This window comes from Nerophis lumbriciformis, linkage group LG15 (genome assembly GCF_033978685.3).
Source record: "Nerophis lumbriciformis linkage group LG15, RoL_Nlum_v2.1, whole genome shotgun sequence".
Classification (NCBI taxonomy): domain Eukaryota; kingdom Metazoa; phylum Chordata; class Actinopteri; order Syngnathiformes; family Syngnathidae; genus Nerophis; species Nerophis lumbriciformis.
Window position 1 is genome coordinate 8711567 of NC_084562.2, and position 22741 is coordinate 8734307.

General features: G+C 39.3%; 1 protein-coding gene across 1 annotated transcript in view; it reads left to right on the forward strand.

Moving 5' to 3' along the window:
* Positions 1 to 22741, forward strand: part of adamts7 (a disintegrin-like and metallopeptidase (reprolysin type) with thrombospondin type 1 motif, 7) — a 310295-nt gene that overhangs the window by 239816 nt on the left and 47738 nt on the right. Inside the window, exons 20-22 of the mRNA XM_061974905.2 lie at positions 2805 to 2957; positions 15400 to 15573; positions 17756 to 17902. Coding sequence (XP_061830889.2) covers positions 2805 to 2957; positions 15400 to 15573; positions 17756 to 17902 — 474 coding nt within the window. The remainder of the gene's footprint in view (positions 1 to 2804; positions 2958 to 15399; positions 15574 to 17755; positions 17903 to 22741) is intronic.

Below are 22741 nucleotides of genomic sequence, written 5' to 3' on the forward strand. Positions count from 1 at the left end.
GTTATGCAAAATTCATTTTGATAAGCCCCTTAGTTACCTCTAAAGGCTTAGTTGGCCACATGCGTGGACAGCACCTTTTAGCTCTTATTTCCAAAATTGTGTACACTACTGAATTGGGGTCTTATGTGCTTCTGTGGACACTTACACTGCTATCTGGTGGTGTCAGAAGAGTATAACATACAATGGAATATGGAAAAAAAAAGTGTAAAAATAAGAATTAGTATGTCACTAAACATGAAGTACACGTTTGTTACTTATGGACTAAGTACATCATATCAAAAGATGATTCTTAGTTTTTATTCTAATTAGGAAGAGAGAAATAAAAAAAGCATGTAAACAAACAGCTTGGGACTTAAGAGGTTAAGTCATCTAGCAGCTATGATACTATAAGAGGGTGTTGCTGATTAGTCAATGTGTCTAATATTTTTTTTATTTCTGACCATCCAAATATGATGAAATACACACGAATGACGGAGGACACTCAAAGAATGTGTGTCCTTTTCAAACGTGCTAAATTATACGCAAAATAGTGCTCCCAAAACGGTGATTGGTGTTGACCAATCACATTGCACAAGCTGTATAATATATTTGCATTTTATTCTCCCTTTTTTTGGGCGCTTTGATGATCAGCATACTGTTTATTTTGCATATTAACGAAGACAGACGCAATATGGATTGCCGGCCTTAATCTGCTCACTTAAAGGGGAACTGTACTTTTTTGGGAATTTTGCCTATCGTTCACAATCATAATGTAAGACATAACGATGTATGTTATTTTTTTTATTTTTTTTGCATTCTAAATAATAAATAAATGCGATCAAAAGTCTGCTTACAATTGAGCTTTTGGGAGCTGCAAAATTTCGCCTGCAAAGCCCTTAAAAAATCCAGACATCGCCATTGAGGTTTTATATAGATGATGTAAGTACATAAGTAATGTAGTAACAGGCACATTTATAATAACATTTAATATTTACGTTTTTTAATCATTTTTATTTCAGAAACGCATCACAACATTTGCTTTTTTTTGTCCTTCACTGATTATTACTCACTGCAGACTTTATGAGAGCCAACAAACATAATAAAACATCACTTACTGTACAAGGTCTGCAGTCATTAGGATGCCAACTGCTAGGATGTTCATATTTACCCATTTAGGTGAAGAATGTCTCATAATCCTCACAAAGAAGCAGGGTGGGGAGATGGGCGGGGCCCAAGTGTGTTTTGGTGTAGTTCTGGCGATTTCCGGGTCCGCAATGGCTGTCAAAGTATAATAACTTGTCGGAATACCTACTCAGACTTTTTCTGTCCTGGTGTGATGCATGATTTATGATCTACAATAAACTTACAGGGAGCAAGGAAGCTTTTATATGATATATTTGATATGATATGTCACGTATAAGGTCTGTATTTTGCACGTGCATGTCATATATGAATATTATTTCCAGCTAAGTGTAATTGTAATGAATAGAAACGAGGTGATGACATAACTGCATTTCACCTTACACTGCGCACGTAGTTGACTTGTTTAAGACTTTAAAAAAATAATTTTCCTGCTCTGAGCTGTTACAGTACATCATGTTGGAGGTTTTCAACCTCTTGAGCTAATATGACTGCTAATTAAAATGCATTTTTTCACATCTTTATATCCACAAATTACATACAGTACCGATAAGAGTACCAATCAATACAGGTATCGATAAGGAATATCTATAAGGGTATCGTATCGATAAATTCTTAACGATATGCATTCCTAGTTCCCATAGCAACGTGCTTCCGACTTCTGGCAACAAATGTTTGTTCCTACTTCCGGAAACCAACGTGTGTGTTCTAATGTTTTATGGTTGTATGGTTTAGGTGTATTTCGAACATGCACACAGTTACACCATGATCACGGCAGACTTGGTTATAGAGGACGGAGACGACTGTTTTTGGACAAGTGAGGATTCACGACCTTATCTTTTTGAACCTGAATATATGGAGGATGAACTGCTGGTTCTTGAAGCGAGCACTGAGAGAGAGTGAAACATTGGAGTAGACGGAAGCCGAGAGAGTGAGGTCGGTGTCACTTGATGTTGCAAATGTTGAACTTGGAGACAAGCTATGCCGACATAAATGGTGTGCATACCCAAAATCGACTGGAAAAAACTTCTCCAGCCAGAAGGACCAAACACACAACTGTCCTTTGAGTGAGTCATTATAATATCGATCATTAAACATGCAGCACATTCTGCTTGTTATTACAACTACAGTACATACACTGTCGAGCTAGCTTTGTACAAACAAAAATGTACAAATACTTTACAGGTACTGTAATACATGCATTAGTGCATTAGAAACTCAAAAGCCATTCGGGTGCTGACGCAAAAGGTAACTTACGGCTAATTACGTAGCATGTCGTCGCAAGGCGATGTGTTACTACGCTAGAAAACGAGTTCCTCAGTGTTCGCTTTTACAATAACAATGTCGCTACAGCTTAGTTATTATACGGGTTACGGAATGTAAATCAAGAATTGTTGCCGGTTTTTGTATGCATTTTTAAAGTGATTTGGAAGCAGTAGGGATTGCTCCCATTAGCTGCATTACCAGCCACCTAGAACGATTATTACAAATCAGAATGCAAAAAAAAAAGCTTTTCTCTTATTGTCTATCATAAGGATTGTGAACAATAGGCAACATTTAAAAAAAAAAAAAAAAAAGTCCAGTTCCCCTTAGAGCCTCTCTGTTTAAAAAGTTCAGATCTGTTCCTCATCTGGTGAACAACCTATTTTTTTCCTGTTGCAATATTGCACCATATTTCTGAGCAGTGCTCCACAAGCTGTGGTCTGGGTGCCATCTGGAGGACTTTGGCCTGTAGTACTGGATCCGAGTCCAATTGTGACCCAGCCAAGAGGCCCACACCTGCCCAACGCTGTTATCTACGACCCTGCTCAATATGGAAGATTGGGGAATGGACTAAGGTAAGATCGGTCTTGTCTTACTATAAAGTGCATTTTCTTTTCTCCTCCTTTAGGCACAGAATACATTTTGCAAGAATGCTTAGTTAGATTGCCTGAAGTATCCAGACTGACATATCTCTCTCACTAATGAGGACAGTGGTCATCTTTGCACTGTCCCCTCAGTGCCAACACATAGTTGACAAAGACAATGTGATGTATTCTCGTCTAATTGCCTGTATTCCCTGGCGTGACTTCCCCGAAAAACTGTGTTGGTCAGCCAAGCCAAGATGGCTGTTGTGCAGCAAGCAGCGCGCAAACTATCTGAGTACGCAAGAGGCCTAGATGTTTTTGCAAAAAGCAGATACGAGCAAATAATCTAACTACGCAATGAAATAGATCCCCATACTTTAGCAAAACATGATTTGTCAAAGGATACCAAGGATTATCTGACGGTAGTGTTCCCAGACTTGTTGAACTATATTGTGCTCCAGACATGATTCTATACAACAAAACAGATGAAAAGTTGGTGTGTGGCTGGGTCAAGGAAATTGGTGTCAAGACCCTCCCGGATAAGTATTTATTGTTTTTGCTCGGGTGAGGTTACATTTCATGATTTAACTTCGCCATGTTTTTTGTTGCTGTTGCACGCGCCGGTTTGTTTTTCCCATCTTCATCAAAATATCACTCTAGATCAGAGTCCCCAAACTACGGCCCGCCAGTGTCCAAAATTTTGAAAAAAGAAAAGAAATTAAAAAAAAAAAATATATATATATATATATATATATATATATATATATATATATATATATATATATATATATATATATACTGTATATCAGTGGTTCTGAACCTTGTTGGAGGTACCGATCCCCACCAGTTTCATATGCGCATTCACCGAACCCTTCTTTAGTGAAAAATAAAATGTTTATTTTTTTCAAATTCAAGACAAAGTTATACGTTTTTGTTAACACTTTAGTATGGGGAACATATTTTACGTAACAAATACTTAATTTAGAGTTATTCGGACATTAGGGGAACATTTTCTAAGTAACAAAGACTTTCATTTAGAGTTATTTGGACACTCGGGGAACATATTCTAAGTAACAAAGACTTAATTTAGAGTTATTTGGACACTAGGGGAACATATTCTAAGTAGCAAAGACTTAATTTAGAGTTATTTGGACACTAAGGGAACATAGTCTAAGTAATAAAGACTTAATTTAGAGTTATTTGGTTAGGGTCAGGCGTCACGGTGGCAGAGGGGTTAGTGCATCTGCCTCACAATACGAAGGTCCTGAGTAGTCTTGGGTTCAATCCCGGGCTCGGGATCTTTCTGTGTGGAGTTTGCATGTTCTCCCCGTGACTGCGTGGGTTCCCTCCGGGTACTCCGGCTTCCTCCCACTTCCAAAGACATGCACCTGGGGATAGGTTGATTGGCAACACTAAATTGGCCCTAGTGTGTGAATGTGAGTGTGAATGTTGTCTGTCTATCTGTGTTGGCCCTGCGATGAGGTGGCGACTTGTCCAGGGTGTACCCCGCCTTCCGCCCGATTGTAGCTGAGATAGGCTCCAGCGCCCCCCGCGACCCCAAAAGGGAATAAGCGGTAGAAAATGGATGGATGGATGGTTAGGGTCAGGGTTAGAGGGTTAGGGTTATAATAAGGCCATGCCGAAAAAGGCATTAATAAATACTTAATAATGACTAGTTAAGAGCCAATATGTTACTAATTTGCATGTTAATAAGCAACTAATTAATGGTGAATATGTTCCCCATACTAAAGTGTTACCATGTTTTTTTACTGGTGCACAAAATGAACCGTGCATGAACATCACCTTGTTCAAACAACAAAACCAACACAGTGCATAAACTCACAACAAATTACACACCTGCAAATCAGTGTGACTTCTGCTGTTGCCGTATCCGAAATAAGCCGAGTTTTTATTTACACGAGGGGTCGGGTGTGTTTTGACCTCCGCCGAACCCCTGAGGCCGACTCACCAAACCCCTAGAGTTCGATCGAACCCAGGTTAAGAACCACTGCTGTATATATATATATACAGGTATATATATATATTTTTTTTTTTTCTTTTTTAATTTTTATTAATTTTTTCAAATTTCTACCACGTGTTACTCTCGGTGTCTCCTAGCCGCTTAGGCAAATCATACTGTTTAAAAATGCATTTTCCCATCAATAACGTGACATCATCGCGCTTGGAACATATATATATATATATATATATATATATATATATATATATATATATATATATATATATATATATATATATATATATATATATAAATACAGCCCGGCCCCCGGCCAAATTTTTTTAACCCAATGCGGCCCCCGAGTCAAAAAGTTTGGGGACCCCTGCTCTAGATCTCAACATTGTGTATGTGCTGAAAGCTTCATTTATGATTGTTGCTTTTGGTAAAAACTTAACTCTTTTAGTAAGGGTGTGCATCCTTACCTTAAATGGCGATTGAATATGAATCTCGATACATGGGTTACGATACGATTCACTAAGAATACTTTTTAAAACATTACGATTCAATACGATTTGATGCAGATCTGCTTGGCACTCAGCATCAAGGGTTGGAATTGGGGGTTAAATCGCCAAAATGATTCCCGGGCGCGGCCACCGCTGCTGCTCACTGCTCCCCTCACCTCCCAGGGGGTGAACATGGGGATGGGTCAAATGCAGAGAATAATTTCACTACACCTAGTGTGTGTGTGTGTGTGTGTGTGTGTGTGACTATCGTTGGGACTTTAACTTTGATTGATTGATTGATTGATATATTTTTATTTCAAATATGCATAAAAACAAGAGCAAACCTGATCCAATACAGTACTATAGCCTTAACAGACATTATAACAAAATGAAAACAATGGAAAACAAAAAACAAAAACAAATGAGCATTGGACTTTCTTTTTCTTTTCTTTTTTTTTTTTTTTACATATTTGAAAAGGAGTGAGAAGAAGTTTACACTTATTTAATCCCACCCCTTTTCTTAAAATCATAATTTACTCTGAGCTAGAACTACCTGTTCACTCAATGTACAAACTTAATGAACTTGTATATACATAAATTATAAATATATACATACATATGCACACTACACACATACATAGCCACACCATTACCACTAGTGATCATGGAAATGGTATCATGCCACCACAGCAACACCATTGCCTCAATGGGCAGCCCCACACTCTTCTGTAACATAAACAAGCCAATATCAAAGCCCTTCTTCATCTCTGTACCTCTGGAATACCATGTACCTATACTTCTTTTTAAACTGGTTTATGTTTGGACATTGCTTTAACTCCACATTCAAACCAATCCATAATTTCACTCCACAAATTGAAATACAAAAACTTTTAATGGTCGTTCTATAACTAAGCATTTTGAAATTTAAATTCCCCCTTAAATTATAACCGCCCTCTCGTGTGCTGAACAATTTTTGAATGATTCCTGGGAGTTTATTTATTTTGGCTTTATACATTATTTGTGCAGTTTGATACAAAATAATATCATTAAATTTTTATATTTTTGACTGTAAGAATAGTGAGTGAGTATGGTCCAGATATCCAACCTTGTTGATGATGCGTACAGCTCTTTTCTGAAGTGTAGTTATTGAATTTAATGAGCTTTTATAATTATTCCCCCAGACTTCCACACAGTAGGTTAAGTATGGTAAAACTAATGAACAGTAAAGAATGTGGAGTGATTTGTGATCCAGAACCTACTTTGCTTTATTTATTACTGAGATGCTTCTTGACAGCTTAGATTGTACATGTTTTATATGTGATTTCCAGTTAATTTGATCGTCAATTATAACTCCAAGGAATTTTATTTCAAAAACCCTTTCAATATCCACCCCATCTATTTGTATCTGCACCCTTGTTTCTTGTGTCCTCTTTCCAAACAGCATTAACTTAGTCTTAGTCAGGTTTAATGACAATTTATTGTAGTCAAACCAAGTTTTTAGTTTACTCATTTCTTCCATAATGACTTCTTGCAATTGATTTAAGTCATCCCCTGAACAAAAAATATCAGTGTCATCAGCAAATAACACTAATTTCAATAATGTAGACACTTTACATATATCATTGATATATAGGATGAACAGTTTTGGCCCCAACACTGACCCCTGGGGGACACCACAAGCAATATCCAAACACGATGAACAGCAATCCCCCAACTTCACAAACTGTTGTCTCTTATTTAAGTAACTTTTAAGCCAATCTAGTACAACTCCCCTAATTCCATACTTTTCCATTTTATTGATTAATATATCGTGGTTAATTGTGTCAAATGCTTTTTTTAGATCAATAAATATTCCCATTGCATATTGTTTCTTTTCTATGGCATTTGTGATTTCCTCTATTGTTTCAACTATTGCCATTGATGTAGATCTGTTTGATCTAAACCCATATTGACAGTCAGAGAGTAATTTATGTTTTTCTATAAATGCATCTGACCTGTTATTAAATAGTTTTTCTAATATTTTAGAGAATTGTGGAAGTAGCAAACTTTAGATGGAAGTTTGCATGGTGACATTTAAAAAAAAATGACGTATCATATTAGAGCAATGTCATGTGTTTATTTTTTTAAATAGACACATACAAAACAGACAGTTCATGTATTAATTATGCACTAATAACTCTGTGCATACTTTAAGAAAAGAAGATGGAAACAAAACACTTTTGGAAAAGCTACCATGTATTTCCTGTGCAGGTAGCAACAAATAAATACAGAAAAAGAAAGCAAGCAAGCTGTGCATCAAGTAGAGGTGTTATAACAGCACAGTAACACAAGTGCAAGATACAATTAAGCGCCACCACGTATACTAAACAGCAGCTTTAGTGGAGAAGGTCAAGTACCTTACTTATTTACTATGACATTAAAACAAATCCATCTTTAGTCACGTCTTTTGTAATGATTGTGAACGATAGGAAAAAAAGTGCAGTTCCCCTTTAGGTTGCGTTCACTTGAAACTTTTGAGGATGAATTGTTGTGTTACAAACGTTTGTGTGGTGTTGCTTGTTATTTTGATAGCGTGTCATATTTACGACGATCAGCTGGATAAAAAAAATAATACCGTAAGCTGCATCATTAGTCCAGGAAGACCGACCCAATTAGAAACCAGTACTAAAATATACCAGTACTTGGTATACCGTATTTCCTTGAATTGCCGCCGGGTATATAGTATGCGCCTGCCTAGAATTACCGCCGGGTCAAACTCGTTTCGCAAAATAATTAGCGCATGCTTAGCATTACCGCCGGGTCAGAATTACCGCTGGCTCAAACTCGTTTCGCAAAATATTATTTTTATTAGCGCATGTCTAGAATTACCGCCGGGTCAAACTCGTTTCGCAAAATAATTAGCATATGCCTAGAATTTCCGCCGGGTCAAACTCGTCACGTCACGAGTGACACTTCACCTGTCATCATTTTCAAAATGGAGGAGGCTGATTTCAATCATTTAAAATTGCATAAAGGGAAGAAGATAAAGAGCTATTCAGTAGGATTTAAGGTCCAAGCTATTGAATACGGTATGCTAAAAAGAACAGTAAGCAGCTATGTTTTATTAATATACCGTAGCTGCGTGTGTCAAATATTAGTCATTTAATGACTCCCGCCTCCTGGTGGTAGAGGGCGCTAGTGATTCTTTTTGCCACTACTCGGCTGCAGAAGAAGTGACAACAAGCAGCAACAGTTAGCAGCGATCGTTTATTTTTTCCTCTCGCTTGCACTTTTAACATGGAGGATTACATATCTAAAATAAAACAGTTTTCTAAACTGGACTTTCAATCAAAGCAGGAGGTAATAATTAAAGGAAGATCTCCATCGAGACAGAGAGACTTTTAAAACTGAAGAAAGATAAGGAAGACTTCTATAAACAAGTGTATCGATGCTTTTGGTCAGAAGGAGCTGCGCATGGACTTCATTTATAAGTAAAGGTAAGATCATAATAAGTTTTTTTTTATTAAATGTGCTTTTCATGATGGTATCCTTACATCACACTCAAATTTATAAGCGCAGTCCTAAATTTACCGCATGCCTTTGGTAAGCGCCGGAGTGAGAAGAGGTTTTAAAATAATTAGCGCATGCTTACATTTACCGCATGCCTTTGGTAAGCGTCGGAGTGAGAAGAGGTTTTTAATTAATTACCGCCCCGGCGCTAATTCAAGGAAATACGGTACGTCCCTAATGAACAGTGTAGTAGTTGATGGGATTACCTCACAGAGTTGTGTCTAAATTGGCCATACTTTTATCCAACTGACCATTCTTTTGTTTTAAAAATCCAAACGTTAACCACACTTTAGATTTAATAGTCACGGGTGCATCCATCCATCATCCATCCAGTGTTTTATAAACTCTTTCGGTGCTGTCTGCTATGTTGCTCTGTTGTCAGTCGCAAACGAGAACGGTAGTCTCGTATCACGTCATCACAGAAATCTCGCAAGATTAGAGCGACAATATTTCGCAGTAGATCTATAATTCATTCATAATTCATGATTTTCCAAGCAGACATCAACCGATCCATACTATATACAGATCGATCCAGAGGCTCGCCAAACCATCTAAAGTTAAAATCAGTTATCGGCTTGTACTGATTATTTTTTTATACCTCTATCTTTTGGGCCTTTTCTCACGTTTGCTTTCTTTTATTTAGACTGGTTGGTGCTTTTTGAAACACTTGTAGCAAAAATACGAAGTACAAATAATACCAAGATAATACTTCAATGGGAAACACTAAACGTTAAAAGTAGACATGTCCGATAATGGCTTTTTTGCCGATATCCGATATTCCGATATTGTCCAACTCTTAATTACCAATTCCGATATCAACCAATACCGATATATAATCGTGGAACTAACACATTATTATGCCTAATTTTGTTGTGATGCCCCGCTGGATGCGTTAAACAATGTAACAAGGTTTTCCAAAATAAAAATAAACAACTCAAGTTATTTATTATTGAAGTCACAAAGTGCATTATTATTTTTAAATTGCCTCAAAACAGCAGCTTGGAATTTGGAACATGCTCTCCCCGAGAGAGCATGAGGAGGTTGAGGTGGGCGGGGTTGGGGGGGGGGGGGGGGTTGCGGGTTGAGGTGGGGGTTGGGGGGGAGGTACCGGGGGGGTGGGGGGGGGGTATATTGTAGCGTCCCGGAAGAGTTAGTGCTGCAAGGGGTTCTAGGTAATTGTTCTGTTGTGTTTATGTTGTGTTACGGTGCGGATGTTCTCCCGAAATGTGTTTGGCATTCTTGTTTGGTGTGCCTTCACAGTGTGGCGCATATTTGTAACAGTGTTAAAGTTGTTTATACGGCCACCCTCAGTGTGACCTGTATGGCTGTTGACCAAGTATGCATTGCATTCACTTGTGTGCGTGTGAAAAGCCGTAGATATTATGTGAATGGGCCGGCATGCAAAGGCAATGCCTTTAAGGTTTATTAGCGCTCTATACTTCTCCCTACGTCCGTGTACACAGCGTCGTTTTAAATTGTCATAAATTTTACTTTTTGAAACCGATACCGATAATATCCGATATTACCGGTACATTTTAAAGCATTTATCGGCCGATAATATCGGTAGTCCAATATTATCGGACATCTCTAGTTAAAAGTATATCAAACACACCTTTAACGAAGTGATCACTGCAAACTTGTGCATTCTTTAACTCTGTGCTACTTTTTTTGTCGTCGTTTTGTAAAAACTTGCACTTTTCCGCCCTTCTTGACTACCTCTGGAGGAACTCTGAAGAAACTTTAACTCTTTTCGCGATTTGAACGGTTCGTACAGCCGGAAAAAAAATGCAAGCATAGGGTATTTTTCGTAGAGAATGGCAAAATGGTGACTATTACCCATTGAGCACGGACTCTGGCTTGACCACCACATATATTCAATGAGCTGGACGTGGGCTGGACGTGACGTCATTTAAAAACCAAGCAACAGCAAATATCACCCTTTCATAGTGTGACTACTGTTATTTATGTATTCAATAAAAATGCTTAACGCTTCAGGCATAGCCAGAGGTAGCTTTAATTTGTATGTGCAGGCAGGCCATCAACTATTCAACAAACCTTAGATGTGCCAAAGGTCTGGACTATAAAATGTATGTTTCTGAAAGAAACCCTGGTTTGATGTAAGGAATGTATCCTTAGGTGTTGGCAAGGACTCCTGATACAATACATACGCGATATAGTTTCATATCCTCTACATACTTCTCTGAGAAACTTTAAATCCTGATTGACGGTGATAATTCATTAAACAGATTGAGTAAAAAAAACAAGGTTATTCAAATGATCCATGCAAAACAAAAAACAAGTTTCTTGCCACTTTAATGTCAAAATGCAGTTCACAGTTGCCTCCCTGAACAAAAATGTGTTCACAGCTGTGTTCACCATGTACTTACGTGGCAGCTCTAGAGTACTTATCGTCTGTCTAAAGCAGACTTTTTCAACAAGGCTCTAAAGGTGCAAATCTTTACAGCTAAAATGCACAATTGACTCTGTGATCCTCTGAGGTAAGTGGGAGCATTTGGTTTTGGATCAAGAGGTGCAACAGCTATAGGTTCACAAATGTTGTATACTATATATTATTTTATTTGTATTATATACTAATCTTAACAATTAGTCGATTATTTGGATAATAGCGCGTACACCTATTTAGTTGTTTTTTAAATTCAGCTTGAGCTATTTATTCAATCAATCAATCAAAGATTTTTTATATAGCCCTTAATCACAGGTGCCTCGAAGAACTGCACAGACCACAATGACATCACTGGTCTGAACCGGATGTGGGTTCAGACCAGTGATGTCATTGTGGTTACCCAAAATGGTAAAACACAGAAACCTTGGGAAGGGTGACCGTCTGCAATGGATGCCAATTGGGTACAGTTATTGCAAATTATTCATGATATTGTGAGAGTCCAGTCCATTTGGGGCAAGCAGGGGGTCGTCGGAGGTCTCCATCCAGATATTAGATTAGGCATGTACTAACAAACATCCATCCATCCATCCATTTTCTACCGCTTATTCCCTTTTGGGGTCGCGGGGGGCGCTGGAGCCTATCTCAGCTACAATCGGGCGGAAGGCGGGGTACACCCTGGACAAGTCGCCACCTCATCGCAGGGCCAACACAGATAGACAGACAACATTCACACTCACATCCACACACTAGGGCCAATTTAGTGTTGCCAATCAACTTATCCCCAGGTGCATGTCTTTGGAGGTGGGAGGAAGCCGGAGTACCCGGAGGGAACCCACGCAGTCACGGGGAGAACATGCAAACTCCACACAGAAAGATCCTGAGCCCGGGATTGAACCCAAGACTACTCAGGACCTTCGTATTGTGAGGCAGATGCACTAACCCCTCTGCCACCGTGAAGCCCTACTAACAAACAATGAAGACAAAAAAAATCAGTGCTTCATTCAGAAATATGGTAACACTTTAGTATGGGGAACATATTCACCATCAATTAGTTGCTTATTAAAGTAACAAAGACTTAATTTAGAGTTATTTGGACACCAGGGGAACATATTAGGGTTAAGGTTGGGTTTAGGGTCATACTTGCCAACCCTCCCGGATTTTCCGGGAGACTCCCTAATTCAGCGCCTCTCCCGAAAACCTCCCGCGACAAATTTTCTCCCGAAAATCTCCCGAAATTCAGGCGGAGCTGGAGGCCACGCCGCCTCCAGCTCCATGCGGACCTGAGTGAGCCTGTTTTCACGTCCGCTTTCCCACAATATAAACAGCGTGCTTGCCCAATGACGTTATAACTGTAGAATGATCGAGGGCGAGTTCTTGGTTTCTTATGTGGGTTTATTGTTAGGCGGTTTCATTAACGTCCTCCCAGCGCAGTAACAACACACAACAGCAGTAGTCACGTTTTCGTCTACCGTAAAGCAGTTTGTCTGCCGTAAACAGCAATGTTGTGACACTCTTAAACAGGACAATACTGCCATCTACTGTACATGCATATGTGACAATAACATCAATAACAGTGCATAAACTCACAACAAATTACACACCTGCAAATCAGTGTGACTTCTGCTGTTGCCGTATCCGAAATACGCCGACAGGTAGTTTTTATTTACACGATGAGTCGGGTGTGTCTTGACCTCCGCCGAACCCCTGAGCCCGACTCACCGAACCCCTAGGGTTCGATCGAACCCAGGTTAAGAACCACTGCTCTAGATGCTCCCGCAGAGGAGGGAGAAGCAGACTGCGCGTGCGCCGTAACAAATATAAAGTGATTGTATATCAAACATAACAAGAAGGTGATGAATCAACGTTCTATTCAATAACAAAGTCAAAACAACTAGCTGAACTGTCCTCATTTTCAGCCGCCTTGCCAACACGCACACACACTCTCACTAGCCCTGTGGTGCACTCACAGGAAATCATGAAACTTCCAATGTTAACAGCCGGGTCGATACAATGATTAGGAATACAAAATGAAATCCACTTTAAACTTTGTTTAATCTTCTTGGTGTGCAGCGGAAGAAAGAGGGAGGAGGCAGTGTCGACAACGCTGCGGATACTTCCTGAATGTTTGACCATTGCTTTCTTTGGACTCATATTAATCTGGAAAAACTAAAAACATCTGTATAAAGGCTAAAAAAGACAACTTTAAAGAACTGCCGAGCTGACACGAAGAGTGATAAGCCCGCCAACAATGGATGTGCTGCCTGGCACAAAATGGCCGCGCTGCAAGCTACACATTGGATAGATGAAAAGTTTGTATACTGAGACAAGGCTCGTACAAACCCCGTTTCCATATGAGTTGGGAAATTATGTTAGATGTAAATATAAACGGAATACAATGATTTGCAAATCATTTTCAACCCATATTCAGTTGAATATGCTACAAAGACAACATATTTGATGTTCAAACTGATAAACTTTTTTTTTTTTTTGCAAATAATCATTAACTTTAGAATTTGATGCCAGCAACACGTGACAAAGAAGTTGGGAAAGGTGGCAATAATATTTGGAACATCCCACAGGTGAACAGGCAAATTGGGAGCAGGTGGGTGCCATGATTGGGTATAAAAGTAGATTCCATGAAATGCTCAGTCATTCACAAACAAGGATGGGGCGAGGATCACCACTTTGTCAACAAATGCGTGAGCAAATTGTTGAACAGTTTAAGAAAAACCTTTCTCAACCAGCTATTGCAAGGAATTTAGGGATTTCACCATCTACGGTCCGTAATATCCTCAAAGGGTTCAGAGAATCTGGAGAAATCACTGCACGTAAGCAGCTAAGCCCGTGACCTTCGATCCCTCAGTCTGTACTGCATCAAGCGACATCAGTGTGTAAAGGATATCACCACATGGGCTCAGGAACACTTCAGAAACCCACTGTCAGTAACTACAGTTGGTCGCTACATCTGTAAGTGCAAGTTAAAACTCTCCTATGCAAGGCGAAAACCGTTTATCAACAACACCCAGAAACGCAGTCGGCTTCGCTGGGCCTGAGCTCATCTAAGATGGACTGATACAAAGTGGGAAAGTGTTCTGTCGTCTGACGAGTCCACATTTCAAATTGTTTTTGGAAACTGTGGACGTCGTGTCCTCCGAACCAAAGAGGAAAAGAACCATCCAGATTGTTGTAGGCGCAAAGTTGAAAAGCCAGCATCTGTGATGGTATGGGGGTGTATTAGTGCCCAAGACATGGGTAACTTACACATCTGTGAAGGCGCCATTAATGCTGAAAGGTACATACAGGTTTTGGAGCAACATATGTTGCCATCCAAGCAACGTTACCATGGACGCCCCTGCTTATTTCAGCAAGACAATGCCAAGCCACGTGTTACATCAACGTGGCTTCATAGTAAAAGAGTGCGGGTACTAGACTGGCCTGCCTGTAGTTCAGACCTGTCTCCCATTGAAAATGTGTGGCGCATTATGAAGCCTAAAACACCACAACGGAGACCCCCGGACTGTTGAACAACTTAAGCTGTACATCAAGCAAGAATGGGAAAGAATTCCACCTGAGAAGCTTAAAAAATGTGTCTCCTCAGTTCCCAAACGTTTACTGAGTGTTGTTAAAAGGAAAGGCCATGTAACACAGTGGTAAACATGCCCTTTCCCAACTACTTTGGCACGTGTTGCAGCCATGAAATTCTAAGTTAATTATTATTTGCAAAAAAAAAAATAAAGTGTATGAGTTTGAACATCAAATATCTTGTTTTTGTAGTGCATTCAACTGAATATGGGTTGAAAATAATTTGCAAATCATTGTATTCCGTTTATATTTACATCTAACACAATTTCCCAACTCATATGGAAACGGGGTTTGTACAACAAAGCATAATTTGGTCGGTCTTTTGTTCGTAAATCGTCAAGTTTGTATAATGTGGGGTTCGTAAAGCCAGGTGCCACTGTTTGTCGACCTATCGATGCTTCTTCCCACCCCTCGTTCTTTGTTGTCATTTCCTAGTGCACCAAGAGTTGTGGCGTTGGCGTTAAATCGCGGGAGGTCCAGTGTTTCGACATGCGGGATCATCGGCCTCTGCGACCATTCCACTGTCGAGCCATGTCCTCCAGGCCACAAAGCCATGTTCCCTGTAACCTTCAGCCATGTCTAGACTGGTACACTTCCTCTTGGGGCCAGGTGAGTAACATACCCCTTCAACTGAGACTCTTTCTGCTCTAGTGGGAGTTGTCTGAAAAGAATGTTTATGACATGGTGCCATTCATCTTTCAAGTCTCTGTGACTTTTTGAGATCCTAATTACCGTATTTTTCGGAGTATAAATCGCTCCGGAGTATAAGTCGCACCGGCCGAAAATGCATAATAAAGAAGGAAAAAAACATATTTAAGTCGCACTGGAGTATAAGTCGCATTTTTGTGGGAAATTTATTTGATAAAACCCAACACCAAGAATAGACATTTGAAAGGCAATTTAAAATAAATAAAGAATAGTGAACAACAGGCTGAATAAGTGTATGTTATATGAGGCATAAATAACCAACTGAGAACGTGCCTGGTATGTTAACGTAACATATTATGGTAAGAGTCATTCAAATAACTATAATATATAGAACATGCTATACGTTTACCAAACAATCTGTCACTCCTAATCGCTAAATCCCATGAAATCGTATACGTCTAGTCTCTTACGTGAATGAGCTAAATAATATTATTTGATATTTTACGGTAATGTGTTAATAATTTCACACATAAGTCGCTCCTGAGTATAAGTCGCACTCCCGGCCAAACTATGAAAAAAACTGCGACTTATAGTCCGAAAAATACGGTATGCTATTAAACCGAATTTTGCCAAATGTTAATTTTTTTTCCTCCCTTTAGCCTACATTTCTTACCAGCTCAACTTAAAGGGGAACATTATCACCAGACCTATGTAAGCGTCAATATATACCTTGATGTTGCAGAAAAAAGACCATATATTTTTTTAACCGATTTCCGAACTCTAAATGGCTGAATTTTGGCGAATTAAACGCCTTTCTATTATTCGGTCTCGGAGCGATGACGTCACAACGTGACGTCACATCGAGAAGCAATCCGCCATTTTCTCACTTTCGTTGGTGTGTTGTCGGAGGATGTAACAACACGAACAGGGACGGATTCAAGTTGCACCAGTGGCCCAAAGATGCGAAAGTGGCAAGAAATTGGACGAAATTTGTTCAAAATACGAGGCTGTGGGGAAAGCCGACGAAATGGTCAGTCGTTTGTTCCGCACACTTTACCGACGAAAGCTATGCTACGACAGAGATGGCAAGAATGTGTGGATATCCTGCGACACTCAAAGCAGATGCTGACATCAACTCCAAAACTGGACAGATCAGCTTTCAGGAAAAGAGAGTGGATGAGGGTATGTCTACAGAATATATTAATTGATGAAAACTTTATTCATTACTCGCGGTTTTACGTAACTGTGTTTACCAATAATTTAGCTTAAAAACATTTATTTTTTTCAATCATTCGAGTACATTCGAGTAGTCTTGTGTAATGCAGTATTTTGTGTCTATTTAGGTATGGTTAACCTGAGTGCTGAAATCGTGGAAAAATATATGTTCTTAGCGCACCTGAAATGGGCTGTCTGCACTCTCAAAGTGCATGTTGTTGCCAAATGTATTTCATATGCTGTAAACCTAGTTCATAGTTGTTAGTTTCCTTTAATGCCAAACAAACACATACCAATCGTTGGTTAGAAGGCGATCGCCGAATTCGTCCTCGCTTTCTCCCGTGTCGCTGGCTGTCGTGTCGTTTTCGTCGGTTTCGCTTGCATACGGTTCAAACCGATATGGCTCAATAGCTTCAGTTTCTTCTTCAATTTTGTTTTCGCTACCTGCCTCCACACTACAACCATCCGTTTCAATACATGCGTAATCTGTTGAATCGCTTAAGCCGCTGAAATCCGAGTCTGAATCGGAGCTAATGTCGCTATACCTTGCTGTTCTATCCGCCATGTTTGTTTGTATTGGCATCACTATGTGACATCACAGGAAAATGGACGGGTGTATATAACGATGGTTAAAATCAGGCACTTTGAAGCTTTTTTTAGGGATATTGCGTGATGGGTAAAATTTTGAAAAAAACTTCGAAAAATAAAATAAGCCACTGGGAACTGATTTTTAATGGTTTTAACCCTTCTGAAATTGTGATAATGTTCCCCTTTAATAAAACAGGCTTCAAAAAAATGGTCTTAGTGGCAAAATCATCCATGCATGTGAACTAAAAATATCAAATATTTTTCCTTCAAATATAAAAATCCAAGGATGTGCACTTTAGCCACCCATACATTGCATGCCTTTTGTTTGTGTCGTTCCCAGTGTTCAGAAGTTTGCGGAGGAGGTGGGCAACAGCGTATTGTTACCTGCCCAGTGAAGGACCACTGTGACGTAGCTCTTCAGCCCAGCAACACCCGGCGCTGTAATACTCGACCTTGTGCTCAGTGGCTCAAAGGACTTTGGGAACAGGTACTTACCAGAGACGAGGTGCAAAGAACCGACACGCCACAACTATGTGACACTTGCCATCTACTTGATTCTAAGAAAATCTAACACAAGGCATGCTGTGAAGCCGACATCGTTCCGAGCAGTGATACAAATACTGTAGAAGGCCGATGATTTTAATAGACTACAACAAGGTTCAGGGATGCAAAAATATAACAAAAAAACCTGCAAAACATGTTAAGTGTTTTAAGCCCCTTCACATCTGTTTGTCGTCAGTGGGGTTTATGACCGTTGATACCAGGCTTGTGCAAAATTCTGAATATCGAATTTTAATTCATTAACTCACATTTTAATGTTAAAGGGACAAAGTTTTTAAACCAAAAAATATAACACCACCAGTGCCTAGGCTATGTTACCTATAGTGATTTAAATGGGTTCTATTATGATTTTTTCCTACATTTAAAACACTTTCTTGTTGTCATAATATGTGATGGTGGTTCTTTGGTTAACATTTTGCATTGATTATGTTTTACCGCTTTCTGGCTGTCTCTTCGGAATGTGCCGTCTACGTGCCTCCACATTGACTGCGTCTTCTCCCCGTCATCCATGTTGTAGTTTTTAGCGCCTCCATAGCGAGTCTACTGACTGACTCTACTGATATACAGTCGTGGTCAAAAGTTTACATACACTTGTGGAGGACATAATGTCATGGCTGTCTTGAGTTTCCAATCATTTCTACAACTCTTATTTTTTTTGTGATAGAGTGATTGGAGCACATACTTGTTTGTTACATAAAACATTCATGAAGTTTGGTTCTTTTATGAATTTATTATGGGTCTACTGAAAATGTGACCAAATCTGTTAATATTTGGTTTCACTGCAATAAGGCACTTTTGGTAGCCATCCACAGGCTTCTGGTTGAATTTTTGACCACTCCTCTTGACAAAATTGGTGCAGTTTAGCTAAATTTGTTGGTTTTCTGATATGGACTTGTTTCTTCAGCATTATCCACACGTTTAAGTCAGTACTTTGGGAAGGCCATTCCAAAACCTTAATTCTAGCCTGATTTAGCCAATCCTTGACCACTTTTGACGTGTGTTTGGGGTTATTGTCCTGTTGGAACACCCAACTGCGCCTAACACCCAACCTCCGGGCTGATGATTTTAGGTTGTCCTGAAGAATTTGGAGGTAATCCTCCTTTTTCATTGTCCCATTTACTCTCTGTAAAGCACCAGTTCCATTGGCAGCAAAACAGGCCCAGAGCATAATACTACCACCACCAAGCTTGACGGTAGGGATAGTGTTCCTGGGATTAAAGACCTCACCTTTTCTCCTCCAAACATATTGCTGGGTATTGTGGCCAAACAGCTCAAACAAGTCCATGTCAGTAAACCAACACATTTAGCTGAACTGCACCAATTGTGTCAAGAGGAGTGGTCAAAAATTCAACCAGAAGGTTGTGGATGGCTACCAAAAGCACCTTATTGCAGTAAAACTTGCCAAGGGACATGTAACCAAATATTAACATTGCTGTATGTCCACTTTTGACCCAGCAGATATGGTCATATTTTCAGGAGACCCATAATAAATTCATAAAAGAACCAAACTTCATGAATGTTCACTCTATCACAAAAAGTTGTAGAAATTATTGGAAACTCAAGACAGCCATGACATTATGTTCTTTACAACTTTTGACCACGACTGTACATAGTAACATTATTGTAACTATGTAAACACATTATATATAGAATATACTGTAAAGCCTGATTCTGGAATACACCAACATTATCAATAGAAATTACAAAACGTTCAATTCGAATTTGAAATGGCACTTTTATTTTCTGGTTGCACACTCGTTTGAATGGAATTTCGGAGACATTTTCATGTTTAATTCGGAATTTTACACAAGCCAGGTTGGTGCAGCTGCAGCATTCATCAGCGTCTCAGTTTGTGCCATGACTCACATCAACCCTCATGACTCATTACCCCATTGATGTTCTTCTGTTGCTACTCCACATGAGTCCTCTTTATGCCAGGGCTCCAACAAACCTTTTCCCACATAGTCGCCTTGATCCAAATCATATAAGTAGGGGCAAAACAACCCCTGATAGTATTTGAGTGAATGACTTGACTTGACTTGACTTTATTAATTCATGCTTGCAGTGGAGCCAGGGCCCCACTGAAAAAACAGCTGAACTTTACAATGAATATCAAACAAACAAAAATTAAAAAAATTAAAAGAACAGACAGTATTTTATACAAAAAAAATAAAAAATTTAAAAAAAAATGAGCGAAAACATGAATATTATTGATGTGGTAGAATCACAAAAAGCATAAACACACATAAATGACACAACTTTTTGACTGTGGTCATTAGTGCAATATTCATATGTTATGTTTCAATACAGATGATGTGGTCTGGTGTCAGGGAAACTGGAGACTATCCCAGCTGGATCAGTCACAAGGCTGACACAAAAAGACTGATGACCAATTTAGAGCATCAAAATCGATCTGTCCAGCTGCATCATTTTGTCATGGCCCACCAATGTGCGTCAATAAGGCACTTCTATCGTTCTTGCTAAATGTATTTCAATGTTGACAGAAAAAAAATTCTCAAGTTTTTCTTAACCTACTGTTATTTTTCCAAGTGCAACTTTATTATCTGCTTGTCATCTTGACTTCTGATTCCAAAGCGAGTTTTCCATCAGTTTGTTGGTAAATAATAATCATCACATAAAGGGCCAATTGTGTAATAATACCATTAGGCCAGGGGTCGGCAACCCAAAATGTTGAAAGAGCCATATTGGACTACAAATACAAAAAAGTAATCTGTCTGGAGCCGCAAAAAATTAAAGGACTTATATAAGTGTTATAATGATGGCAACACATGAAGTAAGTGGCTCATTAGCTATAATAGCCTACTATCAAAATAACTGTGTCACAGGCTGACGCAAATCTTCGTTGACAGAAATGTTGAAATATAATATTTATTCTACACATTTGTATAACATTGGAAAACATTAATAAAACTTCTCAGAGGGTGAGATAACTCCTGCAACTGACTGTTTTAAAATGGCCAAAGGTATAGATGTGTGTATCCAAATTAAAGTAAACAACAGCTGTCTTCTTCTAATGGATTTATTACAAACGTTGCAAGCTGGGTAATGTTTGCTGTGGTCTGGAACAACATGGCCCACAAACAACTATCAGACATGCAGCCAGTATTACATACAGATAATGTGTCATGAAACATGGACAAAACTAACTAAATACACAGAGGATATAAGTAAAGGAAATTAAATATACCAACAAACCAGGCATAATGATGCAATATGTACATACAGCTAGTCTAAATAGCATGTTAGCATTGATTAGCTTGCAGTGACCAAATATGCCTGATTAGCACTCCAACAAGTCAATAACATCAACAAGGCTCACCTTTGTGCATTTACGCACAGCATAAGACGTTTGGTGGACAAAATGAGACAAAGTAGGAGTGGCATAAAACACGTCTTTCTGTGGCAGCCTCAGAGAAAGTTGTACATGTAAACAAACCGTTGCGTCACAGTCCAAACAACGGTGAGTTCAAGGGCCGCTGAAATTAGTAGGACAAAACGGCGCTCGCCAAATACTCTCATCAGTGAAGCATAAACACAAACCTATTAAAAGGTGGGCTTTCTAACAATTAGGAAGGTTTGTGTCGTGTTTGTCCTCCTACAGAAACCATATTACAACAAAAAATATATTTTTCACCCCATTTTTTTTTCCATTTCCATACATTTTCGAAAGAGCTCCATAGAGCCACCAGGGCGGCGCATGTGGCTCTTGAGTCGCGGGCTGCTGACCCCCGCATTAGGCAATTATATGTGACCACAGAACTTTCCTCTAGAAAGTCTTATCTTTGTCCATGTGATGTCAGATGAAACAAAAATTGAGCTGTTTGGCCACAATACCCAACAATATGTTTGGAGTAGAAAAGGTGAGTCCTGTAATCCTAGGAGCACCATTTCTACCGTCAATTGGTGCAGTTCAGCTAAATGTGTTGGTTTTCTGACATGGACTGGTTCCTTCAGCATTGTCCACACGTTTAAAGTCAGGACTTTGGGAAGACCATTCTAAAACCTTAATTCTAGCCTGATTTAGCTATTCCTTTACCACTTTTGACGTGTGTTTGGGGTCATTGTCCTGTTGGAACACCCAACTGTGCCCAAGACCAAACCTCCGAGCTGATGATTTTAGGTTGTCCTGAAGAATTTAGAAGTAATCCTCCTTTTTCATTGTCTCATTTAAAGCACCAGTTCCATTGGCAACAAAACAGGCCCAGAGCATGATACCACCATGCTTGACGGTAGGAATGGTGTTCCTAGGATTAAAGGCCTCACCCTTTCTCCTTATACATATTGCTGGGTATTGTGGCCAAACAGCTCAATTTTTGTTTCATCTGACCACATAACTTTCCTCCAGAAGGTCTTATCTTAGTCCATGTGATGTCAGATGAAACAAAAATTGAGCTGTTTGGTCACAATACCCAGCAATATGTTTGGAGGAGAAAAGGTGAGGCCTTTAATCCCAGGAACACCATTCGTACCGTCAAGCATAGAGGTAGTAGTATTATGCTCTGGGCCTGTTTTGCTGCCAATGGAACTGTTGCTTTACAGAGAGTAAATGGGACATTGAAAAAGGAGGATTACCTCCAAATTCTTCAGGACAACCTAAAATCATCAGCCCGGAGGTTGGGTCTTGGGCGCAGTTGGGTGTTCCAACAGGACAATGACCCCAAACACATGTCAAAAATGGTAAAGGAATGGCTAAATCAGGCTAGAATTAAGGTTTTTGAATGGCCTTCCCAAAGTCCTGACTTAA